Source organism: Scardinius erythrophthalmus (assembly GCF_964197995.2).
Source record: "Scardinius erythrophthalmus genome assembly, chromosome: 4".
Classification (NCBI taxonomy): Eukaryota; Metazoa; Chordata; class Actinopteri; order Cypriniformes; family Leuciscidae; genus Scardinius; species Scardinius erythrophthalmus.
This window is the reverse complement of record NC_138224.1, coordinates 4,955,150-4,968,099: the sequence shown is the minus strand read 5'-3', so window position 1 is coordinate 4,968,099 and position 12,950 is coordinate 4,955,150. Positions and strand designations below refer to the sequence as shown.

The 12,950-nt window shown below is 38.2% G+C and overlaps 1 protein-coding gene across 2 annotated transcripts in view; it reads right to left on the bottom strand.

The window, feature by feature from the left end:
* The window catches only part of dock4b (dedicator of cytokinesis 4b), an 80,901-nt gene that overhangs the window by 37,381 nt on the left and 30,570 nt on the right, over positions 1–12,950 (bottom strand). The window contains exons 7-13 of one of the 2 annotated variants that reach the window (XM_081363718.1): positions 11,880–11,982; positions 9,038–9,189; positions 5,785–5,866; positions 5,644–5,704; positions 5,422–5,554; positions 4,529–4,617; positions 2,078–2,203 (exon numbers count right to left, since the gene is read on the bottom strand). In XM_081363718.1, the coding sequence (XP_081219844.1) occupies positions 2,078–2,203; positions 4,529–4,617; positions 5,422–5,554; positions 5,644–5,704; positions 5,785–5,866; positions 9,038–9,189; positions 11,880–11,982 (746 nt within the window). The remainder of the gene's footprint in view (positions 1–2,077; positions 2,204–4,528; positions 4,618–5,421; positions 5,555–5,643; positions 5,705–5,784; positions 5,867–9,037; positions 9,190–11,879; positions 11,983–12,950) is intronic. The other variant, XM_081363719.1, reaches the window with a different exon arrangement.

The window sequence follows — 12,950 nt, the reverse complement described above, 5'->3', positions numbered from 1 at the left end:
GTACAAAACACGTATTTCTGAAATTCTCTGTCCAAAAACTTTGTAACTCCGTTTGAGCTTGATTTTGGTCAAAGGTAAAGTGGCAGTTTTGGACACACAAGGATTCCGCCCGACAGCGATGACATATCATTTTTTATAAAAAGTTGAGAGAGTTTTTCTTAGAGTAACTCTGGGTTAAAGGCTTTGATTAGTGACTCTCAGGTTCACTTTAACTGGGTTCAAACCTGCAACTCTTCGCAATCTAGATCCCACATTAAGATTTGCGCCAAGAGTGCATTTTTCGGCATGGATTTTCAATGTTAAAATGAAACAATGTGTCCCAATGGATGCCTTCATACAGATCGAATGACTTTTTACCATGTACATTGATTTAATGTTGTTTGCTCAGCAGGAAAACCCCACAGACCAATAAGCTTTTTCTCATGTTTCTGGAACTCGAATTGATCCTGAAATGGAAATGCTCTTTGACATCAATTGAATAGAAATGCAAAAGCACTTCTCTCCTCAACAAGCAACATGATTTGAGGTATCATTCGTGTCGTAGCACAATTGGTGCAGGTCTAATATAACACCTTTTCCCCCGGTTTCACATGCAGGGCTAAAGATAGTCCAAGACTAAAATACACGTTTGAGCTGTTTTAACTGAAAGCAACTTGCACTGACATACCAATCTTAAAATATGTCACTGCCGTTGTTTTGTAGATGCTTGTAGATGTTGTTGTTTTTCTAAGGCACATTTATAAAAGCTACTGAAATTTCCTAATTGAACTATGGCCTAATCCTGGCTTAATGTGAAACCAGGTCTGGGTGTTTGTGGAAAAGCACCACAGACTAATGATAAAACATGGAAAGTGTCATCATTATTATGACACAGGAGCACAACTACACTCATATGAAGTTCATCCCTCCCAAACGTCCTCAGCAGGTGCATCCTGAGACTCGTGGATAAGACCGCTAATGAATGATTATCAAAAGCACCCATATTTCACACAGGAAATGCAACTACATATTTGCACCTTGTCATTTTTCATCGACCGTCTGTGCCTCGACAACCACATGTGCGTGCACATTTTAACTTTTGTAGAAATGCAAATGTTACGGCCAACAGTAGGTCACAACCACATTTCACGATGTACCAGTTATTATTCGCCCATGTAGAAGAAACAATACAAAAAGTACATTTCCTGAGACTCTGTTGATTACTTTGTGGACCTAAACTCTAGAAAAGGTGCATGATTTGTCCCCGGCAGCGTGGTTTGAAAATGCACTGTGAACTGTGGGACACATTTTAAAGCATTGCAGCTTTTGCAAATAAAGGGTACAAAGAGCTCCCGCCACCTAAACCACCAAGCGGAGGAAGTCTGGGTTCCTGTGTGTGTGTAATGCAATTAAGTGTGTGCAGTCCTATTTCAAGACGCAACTTCCAGTAGTCATGCCAACTAATGTCCATATGACAGTTGCTGTGGCAACAATCAGATATATAAAAACAATCACAGTTTCCTGGAAGATCTGAAACAGAACTGGTGAATGAGAATGACCTGGAATATGCACAACCACACACACACACACACACACACACACACACACACACACACACAGACAAGAACCCACGCGCGCTGAAAAAAGAGGGAATATCAGCCTACAGCAAAGGACTAATAATAAATCCGGCAACCATAAGGCACAGTTACTGCCAGTGATGGCACATTCATCCAGGAGACAGGCTGCTTGTGCAACCAAAACATCTGGATCAGTTGTGGAAAGACTTAGAGTGAAAATAGTCTCAGACACATACAGACTGCCTGAAGCATGCTGCACAAAACACAGCAAGAGAAGCTTGCTTCTCAAACTTGCAAGCTATAATCTGATTGGTTGGCTTTGTGCAATTTCTGAGAGTCAAGGTGTGTTGGTTTTTATAAGTCTGACAAGAAAAGTCACGTTTGTCAAAGTACTGCGCATGCCAAGAAGAGCAAATCAGCAAGGCAGGTTAACGCTTGCAGCAAATATTTGCGATTTGTCGCAACAGAGCCTTTCTAGAATATAATGACTGTAAGTAAATGAGTAATTGTTTTATTTTCACCTGGCATGATGACATCAGAGAAGCCCAGTTTTTTGGTTATGGACACTCCTCTGGAGAAAAGGACCATATATTCTCTCCGCAGCTGTTCAATGTCGCCGTGCAGCAACTGGAGCGCCACCGCCAGACCTGGATTCAACACACACATCAAATATTCATATTTATTCTTAAACAAAGAGAGCATAATATGAGATAATTACAGACGATTATTCTCAGCTTTTCTCAAATCACTTAAAGAATGGATCTTCACCCAGCAGACTGACACTGAGAAAACTTCACTCCTGCACATAATGAATATTCACAGGTATTCACTGAAGAGGACATGATGAATATTCATTAGAAAGCTCTGGATATAATATCCTCCCACATTCTACTCTCTCAGTTTGACAGGGTGTGATGGTAAATGTCAATTTTGTGTAATGTTTTTGTGAGATTTTGCAGGGTTTCGGGTTCACATTTAAGAGGTTTACATTTCGGTAAACAGAAGTTCTGCTTTTGAGACAATTGTATTGTTAAAGGTATGTGATGTACTGTAAAAACACACTATCAGTCCAGAATCTGCTTTCTGTCACACTTCTAACCACATGAAACAGAAATCGATACATATCGCCATCTCACAAGTAATTTCCAACCACCTGCAACCTATTTTCCTAATTTTCCAAAAGATTACTTGACTTCTCTGCACAGTTTAGTTTTGCTGAGCTTTGGAGAACTAGACGGCTTAGGATGGAAAACAATCTAATAGCCCATCAGTACACGACAATACAATGATTAAGCAAATATGTATCAGGCTCTGTGCTATTGCAGCTCTTAATGATGTTCTGAAGCAGTGCCGAGGTTGATCATGAACTGTCTGGCACATACTCAGTGGCAATGGCTTTATGCTGTATAATCGCTGTTTGATGGCACAGGGTCAGAGAAGTGCTGTTGGAGAATTATTCCATTACTGAGCTCGCACAAAGTCTCCATTAATCACACAGACAGATTCAGACCGTGAACATGGGAATTGAGCCAAACTAAACCTACCCAAATAGAAATGTTACATCAATAGCCAGCACACACTTTGCAGCGATTAGAAGACTATGATTAATAAAACTTTAGTCACAAAATAAGCAAGATTAATTTATCAAGGTTAAACATAAAACGAATGCAAATTTCAAAATAAAATAAAAATAAAAAATAAAATAAAAATAAATTAGGAGTTTGACAAGCACTAGGCACTATATATTTACTGATCTCTATTGTAACATTGCGCCTTAATTATACTCCAATTACAGTTTCATTCCATTATCATAATCACTCTTCTGCATAAATGATGTGGTAGAGATTAATCTAAAAAAAAAACAAAAAAAACAGCATGGCTGATGAGTGTGTATCATAGTAAGGATGTGATCTTGTCTCTCAGTGAATGAGCAATCGTTTAACAAACCTGCATTGAATAATTTCATATATTAGAAGAAATCATCTCTTCATTGATTCAGATAAAATTTAGCAAGATGGTACTTTTGTGAGCATTATTGTTCATTGTCTGGTGTGCTGAAGAACGTGTCGAATAAATGAAATAATTGATGTATTCCCTGGCTTTGCAGTGTGATTACTCAACATCTAACGGATGCGGAGGTGCTGCGTGCAATTACGAGCTCTTCACAGAAAATGCAGAAATCGCAAAAAAAAACTGCAAATCAACCATCTGGACACTTGTGCTTCTTTATGTGCAAATCTTTTTTCCCCCCTGCCGAAATGAAATGTATTACCATTTTTGGATAAGCCACCCTGAGGAGCTTTTCATGCGTCTTTAGATCTAAAATTATTAACTTCGAAGTCATCATGCAAATTAGGTTTCTGGGAGAGCCAAGCATCTTTATACCACCTCCAGATATGCTGGCAAACCACGTACACAAGCATTACGCTGAAAATGGGGTTATTTCATTTAATGGAAAATACACTTTTGAAGGTTTTATTTTCCCTAAAGTCAAGTCAAGTCACCTTCATTGATAATAGTAAATGAAAGTAACAGAGATTGTTTTGGCTTTACAGCAGCTCTAGAATAAAGTTATTGTCCAGCTAAAGTTAGTTTTGAACGATTCACTTCCGTTGCAAAGATCATTAGTTATTTGTTTATCAAAGTTTCATGCACCAAAAACGGTCTTCATTGGGGTTTCCATGACCATTTTCCAGCCTCTTTCTGACATTTAAAGGCTATTTGGTTACTGTCCCTTTAAGACTCTTATGTAAATGACCTCTGTTATAATTGGCTAACCTATTTTGTATGTACGTGAGTCCCCAACCTAGTCGCTGGACATTAAATTAGGTGTTGATATGTAAACATGGGCAGTCTTATGTTAATGCGGTTGTAGTTGTGATGTCATAACAATGTTGATTTCTGATCCGTTTATGCAGATTGTTTTCAATAAGTGACTTGACTCAATCTCAAGGTTGTGGCGGCTTCATTACCTGTGTTGGAGCCTGAAAGGTTGTATCTGGAGTTGACTTTTTTAATGATGTTGTCGTGAGTTTGACTCCAATCGCTCTCTGTGTTGCAACTGCAAAAAACAAAACAACAGAGGACAATCAGCATACTGGATTCAATCACACAGCCACACAGATATAAAGAACAGCAATCACATTATCAGCCCACAGGACTGGCCACGAGCCAGCTGATAATGTGTGAGTGTCAACCGTCAAAGATCTAGAGCCAAACACAAACATCTGTCTGTGTCTGCCCTCCAGTGCAAAGTAGGCCACACTATTGCATTTGTATTTCAGGCACCAATTCTTTAGATAAAAATCATTATACTTTATAGCATACAAATTTCTCCCAAAACACAGAAAACGTTTGCATGGGGAATGGAGAAATCAGCTTTTTGGGTCTCCGTTACCCCATAATATAATATAATATAATATAATATAATATAATATAATATAATATAATATAATATAATATAATATAATATAATATAATATAATATAATATAATATAATATAATATAATATAATATAATATAATACAAAATTCTGACTTCTTCAGCAATGTACATGGCTATTTATGTACAGCTTTATTTAATTTATTTAGGTGTTTCATGCCATTCTCTAAGACTATTTTCATGTCAAATTCTATTATTTTTAGGCCTGGAAATCAACATTTTAAAATTTCCTTATAACTACAGGGTATTCATTATTGTAGAAATTAATTGGTAGAGCATATTAAAATGATGGTGGCGAGGCAACCTCAACCAATCCAACCAATCAGGGAAAAGAGTTGGTCTGAATCCAGGAAGCCAGACTTGGCTGTTTTCACTGTCTTGCGGTGTTATATGGTGTGAGTGTGTGTGTGTAGGGTCACTTACGCATAGACCTTCAGCAGGTGGTCGTCTTTGGAGTCAGCAGTGAGGAGATCAGCGATGCTGACCACAGCACAGCCGAACGGACGCCTGTATTGCACATTACACGTGTTCTTCTTCTCTCCTGCACCCATCCTCCCTACACACACGAAACAATCAGCGCTCATCACATGCCTGCAGGGTCTTTGGAATCAGTAATTATTCTGTGGAGACAATATCGGCTTTTACCAATCCTAATGATGTGTACAACAATATACACGTCTTTTCTCAGGTCGCCGCTCCCCAGATCCTGAATAAAACAAAACAAATTTAATCAACACCGATTACTCCGCATGATTAGTCTGGGAGTGATTTAATCTCAACACTCACCACAAAAAGTGTGCATTGTCTCTCGGTCTTCTCGGGAAACTTGGGCAGACCATTTTTATTTAGTTTAACAAAGAACCTTTCACTGCAAAACAAAGAGAGAGCGAGAGAAACACTTTCAGTTTAAACACTGAGTACATTATGTACGAATGCAGTTTAAAAACACAAAGAATTAGATTCAAAGAAAAAGAACACAAAGAATTAGATCTTTAAGGACAAAATACAGTGTGTAATATTTTTTTGAACCGATTCAAAAATTAAAAAAGACATTCACTTTGCCTAATCAAATATTTACCGAGCATATCTCATACATAAAACGGTTCATCATAACAGATGTTGAACTGTCAATGAAACCAAGACAAAACAAAAAATGTAATAAATATTTCAAGACATTACCATGCAATACCATGCTTTTGTCCCATAGAAATGTTTACCTATGCACTACAATAAGACCATGTATACCATGGTAATACTATGTTCTTTGCAAATACAATGGCATTATCATGATCTTGGATGTGTACAAATAAAATAAAATGTAATGTTTTTTTGGAAAAGTACCATGGGTTTTAAAAATAAAAAAACAAAACAGGTACAAAACATGTTTAAATGAACAAAAAGAAACAACACCACCACACACAATTTTACTGGACACATGTCATGCTAATACTATAGTTTTTACCATGTACCATGGTATATACATCTGATACAACCACGGTGTCACAATACTTTTTTGTAAAAATAACATAAAAATTGTGTGGTTCCCGAGGTGACAACATCGTGCGCTTGATCAAGATGCTTTATTTTAAGTAACTCCAGTTCTGTTGTGTTTTTGAATGTATGTATCCAGCAAATTAAATAAATGTAGTTTAAACCATGAGGGAATCTGCCAGCTGTCAATACAAGGCAATAATGGGACAGACACGTGTCCGTAACCGACCGACCTCATAATCCAGTTACATGACTTTCACAGCTTCATGATAAAAAGAAGAGCGGCCCTATAATGTATCCCAACAGGAACAATAGCTGGCAATAGAGATCGAACAAAACTTACGCATACAATCCGCTCAGGAAAATACACGCACACACACACACACTTGTATAAAACCGGCCCTTCACACAAACACCATGTTAATTAACTCAGCATTGTTGCGATCACAGCGTCCCATCACCAGAGGCAGGAGCACAAAGGCTGTTTCGGCCTTTGACACACAGCTGCAGGGCTGCGATCGCTTTCTGAAGAGGCGTCTGTGGACACTGGGATATTCCTATCTGCAGACATCACGCCAGCATTTCAATGACACACAGACGGGCGGCTTTCTTTCACTCTCGCCTGGAACATCACAGAGAATTTGATATTTCCTCCCTTGATGCCAGGGATTTTAACACAAGTTCAAATGGGACACCGATACGACCCCCACGCCTCCCTCCGGACACGACTGGATAAATCGACATGGATGGAAACGTGATCCCTGTGTGTCTGGCTGGGTAAATTAACCACGCCACAAAACGGTCCCATGGGAACGAAGTGGGAGCCGTTACCCAGAAGGCTGTCAATCAGCACTTTGTACATATCCTGTGGCAGAAATGAGGAGAAACACAGATAGACTCTTTCTCTCCCACATGCTTCTCACACACACACACACACATAAAAGCTTTTGGCTGCAGCGTTCAAACTGTCTAAAGAAAACTGAACACAAACAGCAACCTCATCTTTTTGTAACTGTGCTCGCTGTCCGTGCAACAATCGACAAAATGGGCATAACTGGTAACATGAGCTGCCTAACACCAGGACTGATACTGAATCACTCGACTCAAAGAAATGCTAATGCTAGACAAGTTAAACTGCATGAAAAATTAATAAAGGAAAAAAAAAAGAATTCCACGTTGACCATGTAAATATCCGACTGTCATAATAATGTAATAATTACTTTAAATTATAAAAATAATAATAATAATAATTAGTAGTATCATTATTCTGTATGCATATACTGTATTATTATTATTATTTAAATAAAAGAATACATTTGCATGTGTAATGAAACCATATAGTTAGTTTGCAAGGATTATGCATCCAACATCATAGTACACCCAAAAATAGAATTAAAAAAATTAAACAGTTTGTGATTTTTGACATTTGACAGTGATAATTTTAAAGAAAAATGCCAAAGGATGTAAAAAAAAAACATTTTTTTAAACTATTATGTTACATTTATTAACCAAAAAGTATTATTTTAGCAAAATGCTAAATTTCAGACACATGTAAATAAAATATAATTATAAGTACGCAACAACATGGTATATCTTCAAATATATTCCTATAGTTTTATTACATACTCAGAAGTGTGTACTTTCTCCATCAACAGCACGTTACATTGTAAATTGGGATACAGCCCCAGTGATCCCCTATTCACTGCAGTTGTGTGAATCTGGGCAGCACTGTGATTAAATCCACAGGACCCGTCATCGCTGGACATTGAACAGATTTGAAGCTGCAGGAACAAGGCTAGTCTGAAAAAAAGTGAGGGCCACCCTTCCATATGGAAACAAAAAAAAACTAATTAATTAACTGGAAATCAGCCATCTAACCAGGTAGGGAAATCGTTGATGGATCAGGGCCACATTAATATTCTCCTTCATGACTATAGACTGATGGAAAAACTCCAATCAATGAACAGAGGGAAAACACGGAGACAATGTGTGTGAGCAAATGCGACAGAGCAGCTGCTGAAACGGTTAGAGACTGTAATTAACCATTAGATGATATAAACAGGTACACACACACACACACACACATACACCATCTGAAGGCTCACACAGCCTCAACTGCAGGTGTGTTTCCCTAATGAAAACTGTTTATTTGTTTTTCATCTGTCTGGCAGTGGCCGGGACAAACACAGGAGGAAGCACATGAGGTAATGAGGTTATGATTGAAGAGCACATCCTGGTTCAGGACACAAACAGGACACTTTTACACAAAAGGAAGACTTTTCTTTACAACAACGCTCCAAAAACTGCTTCAAATAAATAACTAATAAATCTATTTAACAAAGAATCTTGAAGAAGAAATATAATGGTTTCCAAAAGAATATTAAGCAGCACAACTGTTTTCAACATTGGTAATAATAAGAAATGTTTCTTGAGCAACAAATCAGCATATTAGAAAACATTAAACAATCTTACAAACCCCAAACTTTTTAACGGTAGTGTATGAGCTGACAAATCACACAACCTTATAAATGAATAGTTAGATGCTCACCTGAGCGGTTTGTTCTCTCGACTGTCATAGATAAAGAAGAAGACCTCCAGTTCTTCACCCAGGTTTGAGCTCATCAGACTCTTCAAATGGACAAACATGTGATGTGTGCTGACAGGAGTCGGAGTTTCTTTCTTCCGGTGCCGATGCTCCATCTATCCATTCCAACACATAGAGATTATTACATGTGTGATGCAACCATTTTTCAATAGAGCAAGAGAAAAAAAGCATTCACAATGCATGTAAATGCCAAATAAAGCTCTAACTTTGCGTTATGTCTTTTTAATACCCAGAAAAGCAGGGAAAGCTGTGCATAACATAAGCATAAATGCATTGAATATTCCATTGGATTCCAGTAGCTCCATGTTCACAGCACGGCTCCTTCACAGCCGGCCAAATTGAATTTGCTTCAGTTATTATGCTCCTTTCTTTGCACACAGAGGCCACAGAGAGCAATGTCAAATGTGCACACACACACAAACACACGTGCACGCACATCACTGCACACATGCTAATTTAAAGTGGACATTCACACCGTTGTTGTGTAACAAACACACTTCTCACTTGGGATTGAGCAGTCGTTGAACCGCACTCTGTGTGAGGACACCGAGGTGTGAACAGGTGTGATGTGAAATATGAAAAGACCAACGGGACAGTGCATATGCTCTCTCTGTGATGCTGTGTGTATGCATGAGGGCGCCATAGATAGACACTAATAAACACACTTTAATTTAAAAACTTATAATACTAATGATGTAACCTTTAAGTATTCCTCACTTAATTAGCATTGGAAGTTTTAAAAGCAATTATTCAAGTAAATTAGCAGTCATTTCCAATTTATGTCTCACAAACCATGTTGAAAACAGAATTTATTTTACTTTATTTTAAGGTGACGTGGTTACATTGTACCTACTCAAACAAGTACAATGTTGTTGTTGTTTTACAGTTGTAGCCACATTAGTAGTTTTTAAATGCATGAACATAAAAGTAATCATGCATTTTAAGGGAACGTATTTAGCAAGATGCTAACACGTAAAATAGTTGTATTTTTACAATCCATGGTATGTAAAAATGTTAAATACTTCAACTGCATCCACAAATTGGGTTTCAACTGATTGTAAGGTGATGTGTGATTTAAAACAGACACATTTAAGTACATTTAAGTCACCATGAAATTGGAAAAGAGACAATTTTTATGAAATACTACAGTATTTATAATAAATGATTTATCTGTGCACATCATTATTTTTAATTAATATAACCTCATAATTTTTAATCTGAACAACTTCCCCTCACTCTCGTAGCCTCTTGTCTCTACTGACATGTATACTGATGCAAGGGCGGGGCAACCTGTCAGTCAAATGAGATCGACCAATAGCAAAACACAACCATCCAAACAATACCCGATGGACAAAAGCCAGTCCAGCCCTACATTTTTTTTATTCGAGAAGCCATTTCACTCGGATATACGTCACAATAGGGAAGCAAAGAATATCACAGCTTCCCTTTCATGCCAACTTTAATAAATGAAGAAAGAGAACCAAAGAGAGCAGCAATTCCTCCTTTACAAGAAATTACATTAACTGAAGCTTTTATAATGGGAATGAATAGGCTAAAAAGATAAAGCACTGGAATTTCAATAAAGACTTTATTCCCCGTTTGGCAGGTCGGGTCAGATTACGGAAGGTTCTAGACTTCTTAAACCGCTTACTTTTACATCAAGAACTCCAAACAAAGAGCACCTGTGTCCTAATCAAGCGTGTGTGGGGTAATAATTATCATGAACAATCAACAAAACTATACCAAAGAGTAAGGACAAACTCAATGACAATGTGGCATTAAAAAGTGAAAGCAACTAAGATTGTCCAGTTTATTGTGTATTCATTGTTCTTGGCTAAGTTTTCCCACTCCCAATCTCCCAGTTTCTTTCACAAACACACACATTTGTGGTAATGTCTAAATCCTCAAGACTAATTAAAGTGTGTGTGGTGAGACTGGGTGACCTGATTCACTCCCACACTATTCATCACAGCACATTGGGTATGTGTCAAAGGTAATGAGCTCCGTCTAAACACACACAAAACGCCATCCTGTTGAGCCTGCTATTCAATCACAGGCTCACAGCTAAACTAGACCATCATAGCACAATATAACCCAAATAAATCAATAACTGTTGCCAAGAACTCATTTACCCCCGCCCAACCCATTTTAGCTTCGATAGTCATTAATCATAAACACCAGTTCTAATTTTAAATAAAACCTGAAAGATCTTTTAATAAAGCTGTTGCAACTTTTTGAGATTCGTGTTCAATTAAAAAAATGTTGGGCCGTCAGCAATTTGCATGTTGCAAACATCCACCTCGTGTTTCATCTCACACGCAGCTGAAGGCAAAAGTGAGTGTGCCCGCCACATAAACCACAGACAGGGTGCGGTAATGGAGTCCGTCTGGCAGCGGAGGGTTATTACATTACATTACATTACACAGTATGGGGACATTTCAGGTCAGATTTAGCCTAAGTAATGCTCCAATGTGCTTCGCATAGCTCAATTATATCACAGCAGAGACTCCCCGCTGTCAACAACCCCTCCGGCTGGCAACCAGACTTCCACATCCATGACGACTGTAATTGTCTGCGGCGTATCTTGTCAGCGTGTCTCAGAATTACTGTCATTTTCCCCATAGGGCCTGTTACTCAAGCTGATGGTAGAGCGTGAGGCTTTCATCTTACGTGCCTCTTACGTTTAATGGAACGGGATTAAGTGGCTAAATCGGGAAACTTTCAGAGACGATAAACTCTTGAGTCAGGAACGTGGTCGTCTGGTAACGCAGCAAAACAGACGTACCAGTCGATAGAGCTCAGTGACGCTGATTTCATCCGGGTCCACCATGCTGAACTCTCTCCTGGGTACCAGGTCCAAACCCAGCTGCCTGTGAAAGGACGGAAACCTTACAGCATTACCAGACTGCGTATAACATATTTCTATGTTAAAGCCTGTTCACAGCAAGGACGATAACTATAACAATAACGATAAAGGCCCTGTTTACAGCTGCTATTAAGATGCATTTTGGTCGATCAGACACATTCCCGTTTACTCCTTTGTCCACTTTCAACCACTTTTGTCCTGATTTCTTCGAGGGGAGGTTTTATGGGCGGGTAAATGTGTGGACTTTTTCAGATCTTTCGATTTAATGGACAAAATAAGCTCACGCAATTTACATATGAAAGTGCAAGGAGATGACGGAAAAACATATGGAGAGCAGCAGCTGAAAATTCAGGTAAAAATCAGGAATGGTGAGAGGATATTGTGCTTGGTAAGCTCTTCAAACCTTCAAACCTTCAAAGTCTTCAGCCAACAAAGTTTAAATCCCGTCTGGATAGAGTGCTTCCCATAATGTTTACACATAAGGTCAGTAGGCGGAGAGTAGACGGTCTTTTGTGGCCGTTCGAACGCATTCGACTACATGAACGTTTACACTATGAAAGCAATCCGGACAAATCCGTTTTTGACTACCTATGGAAGTGATAGAAAACGGACAAACTCAAAACGTTTTAGTCCCCTTTTAAACCTGTTTAGTGTCATCCACTTAAATATGATTGATCCAATCAACCAAAATGCATCTTAATTCCAGGTGTAAACAGGGTCAAAGATATAGTTAGATAAATCTTTCTAAATATAAAAGCATAGCAGAGTCCAGACCACAATTATAACGATAATGCCACAGAGAAACAATATCGTTGGAATCACTTTTAGAATGATTTTTTTCAACTGATGAACAATAAAAACACTGACAGCCAATCAGAATCCATTTTGTTTTAAAGAGCTTGAACATTTAAAAGGCAGACGACAAACCTGCAACACATGCTTATAATAAACAATGATATTGTGCATTGGTCACAGGAACACATTATATAT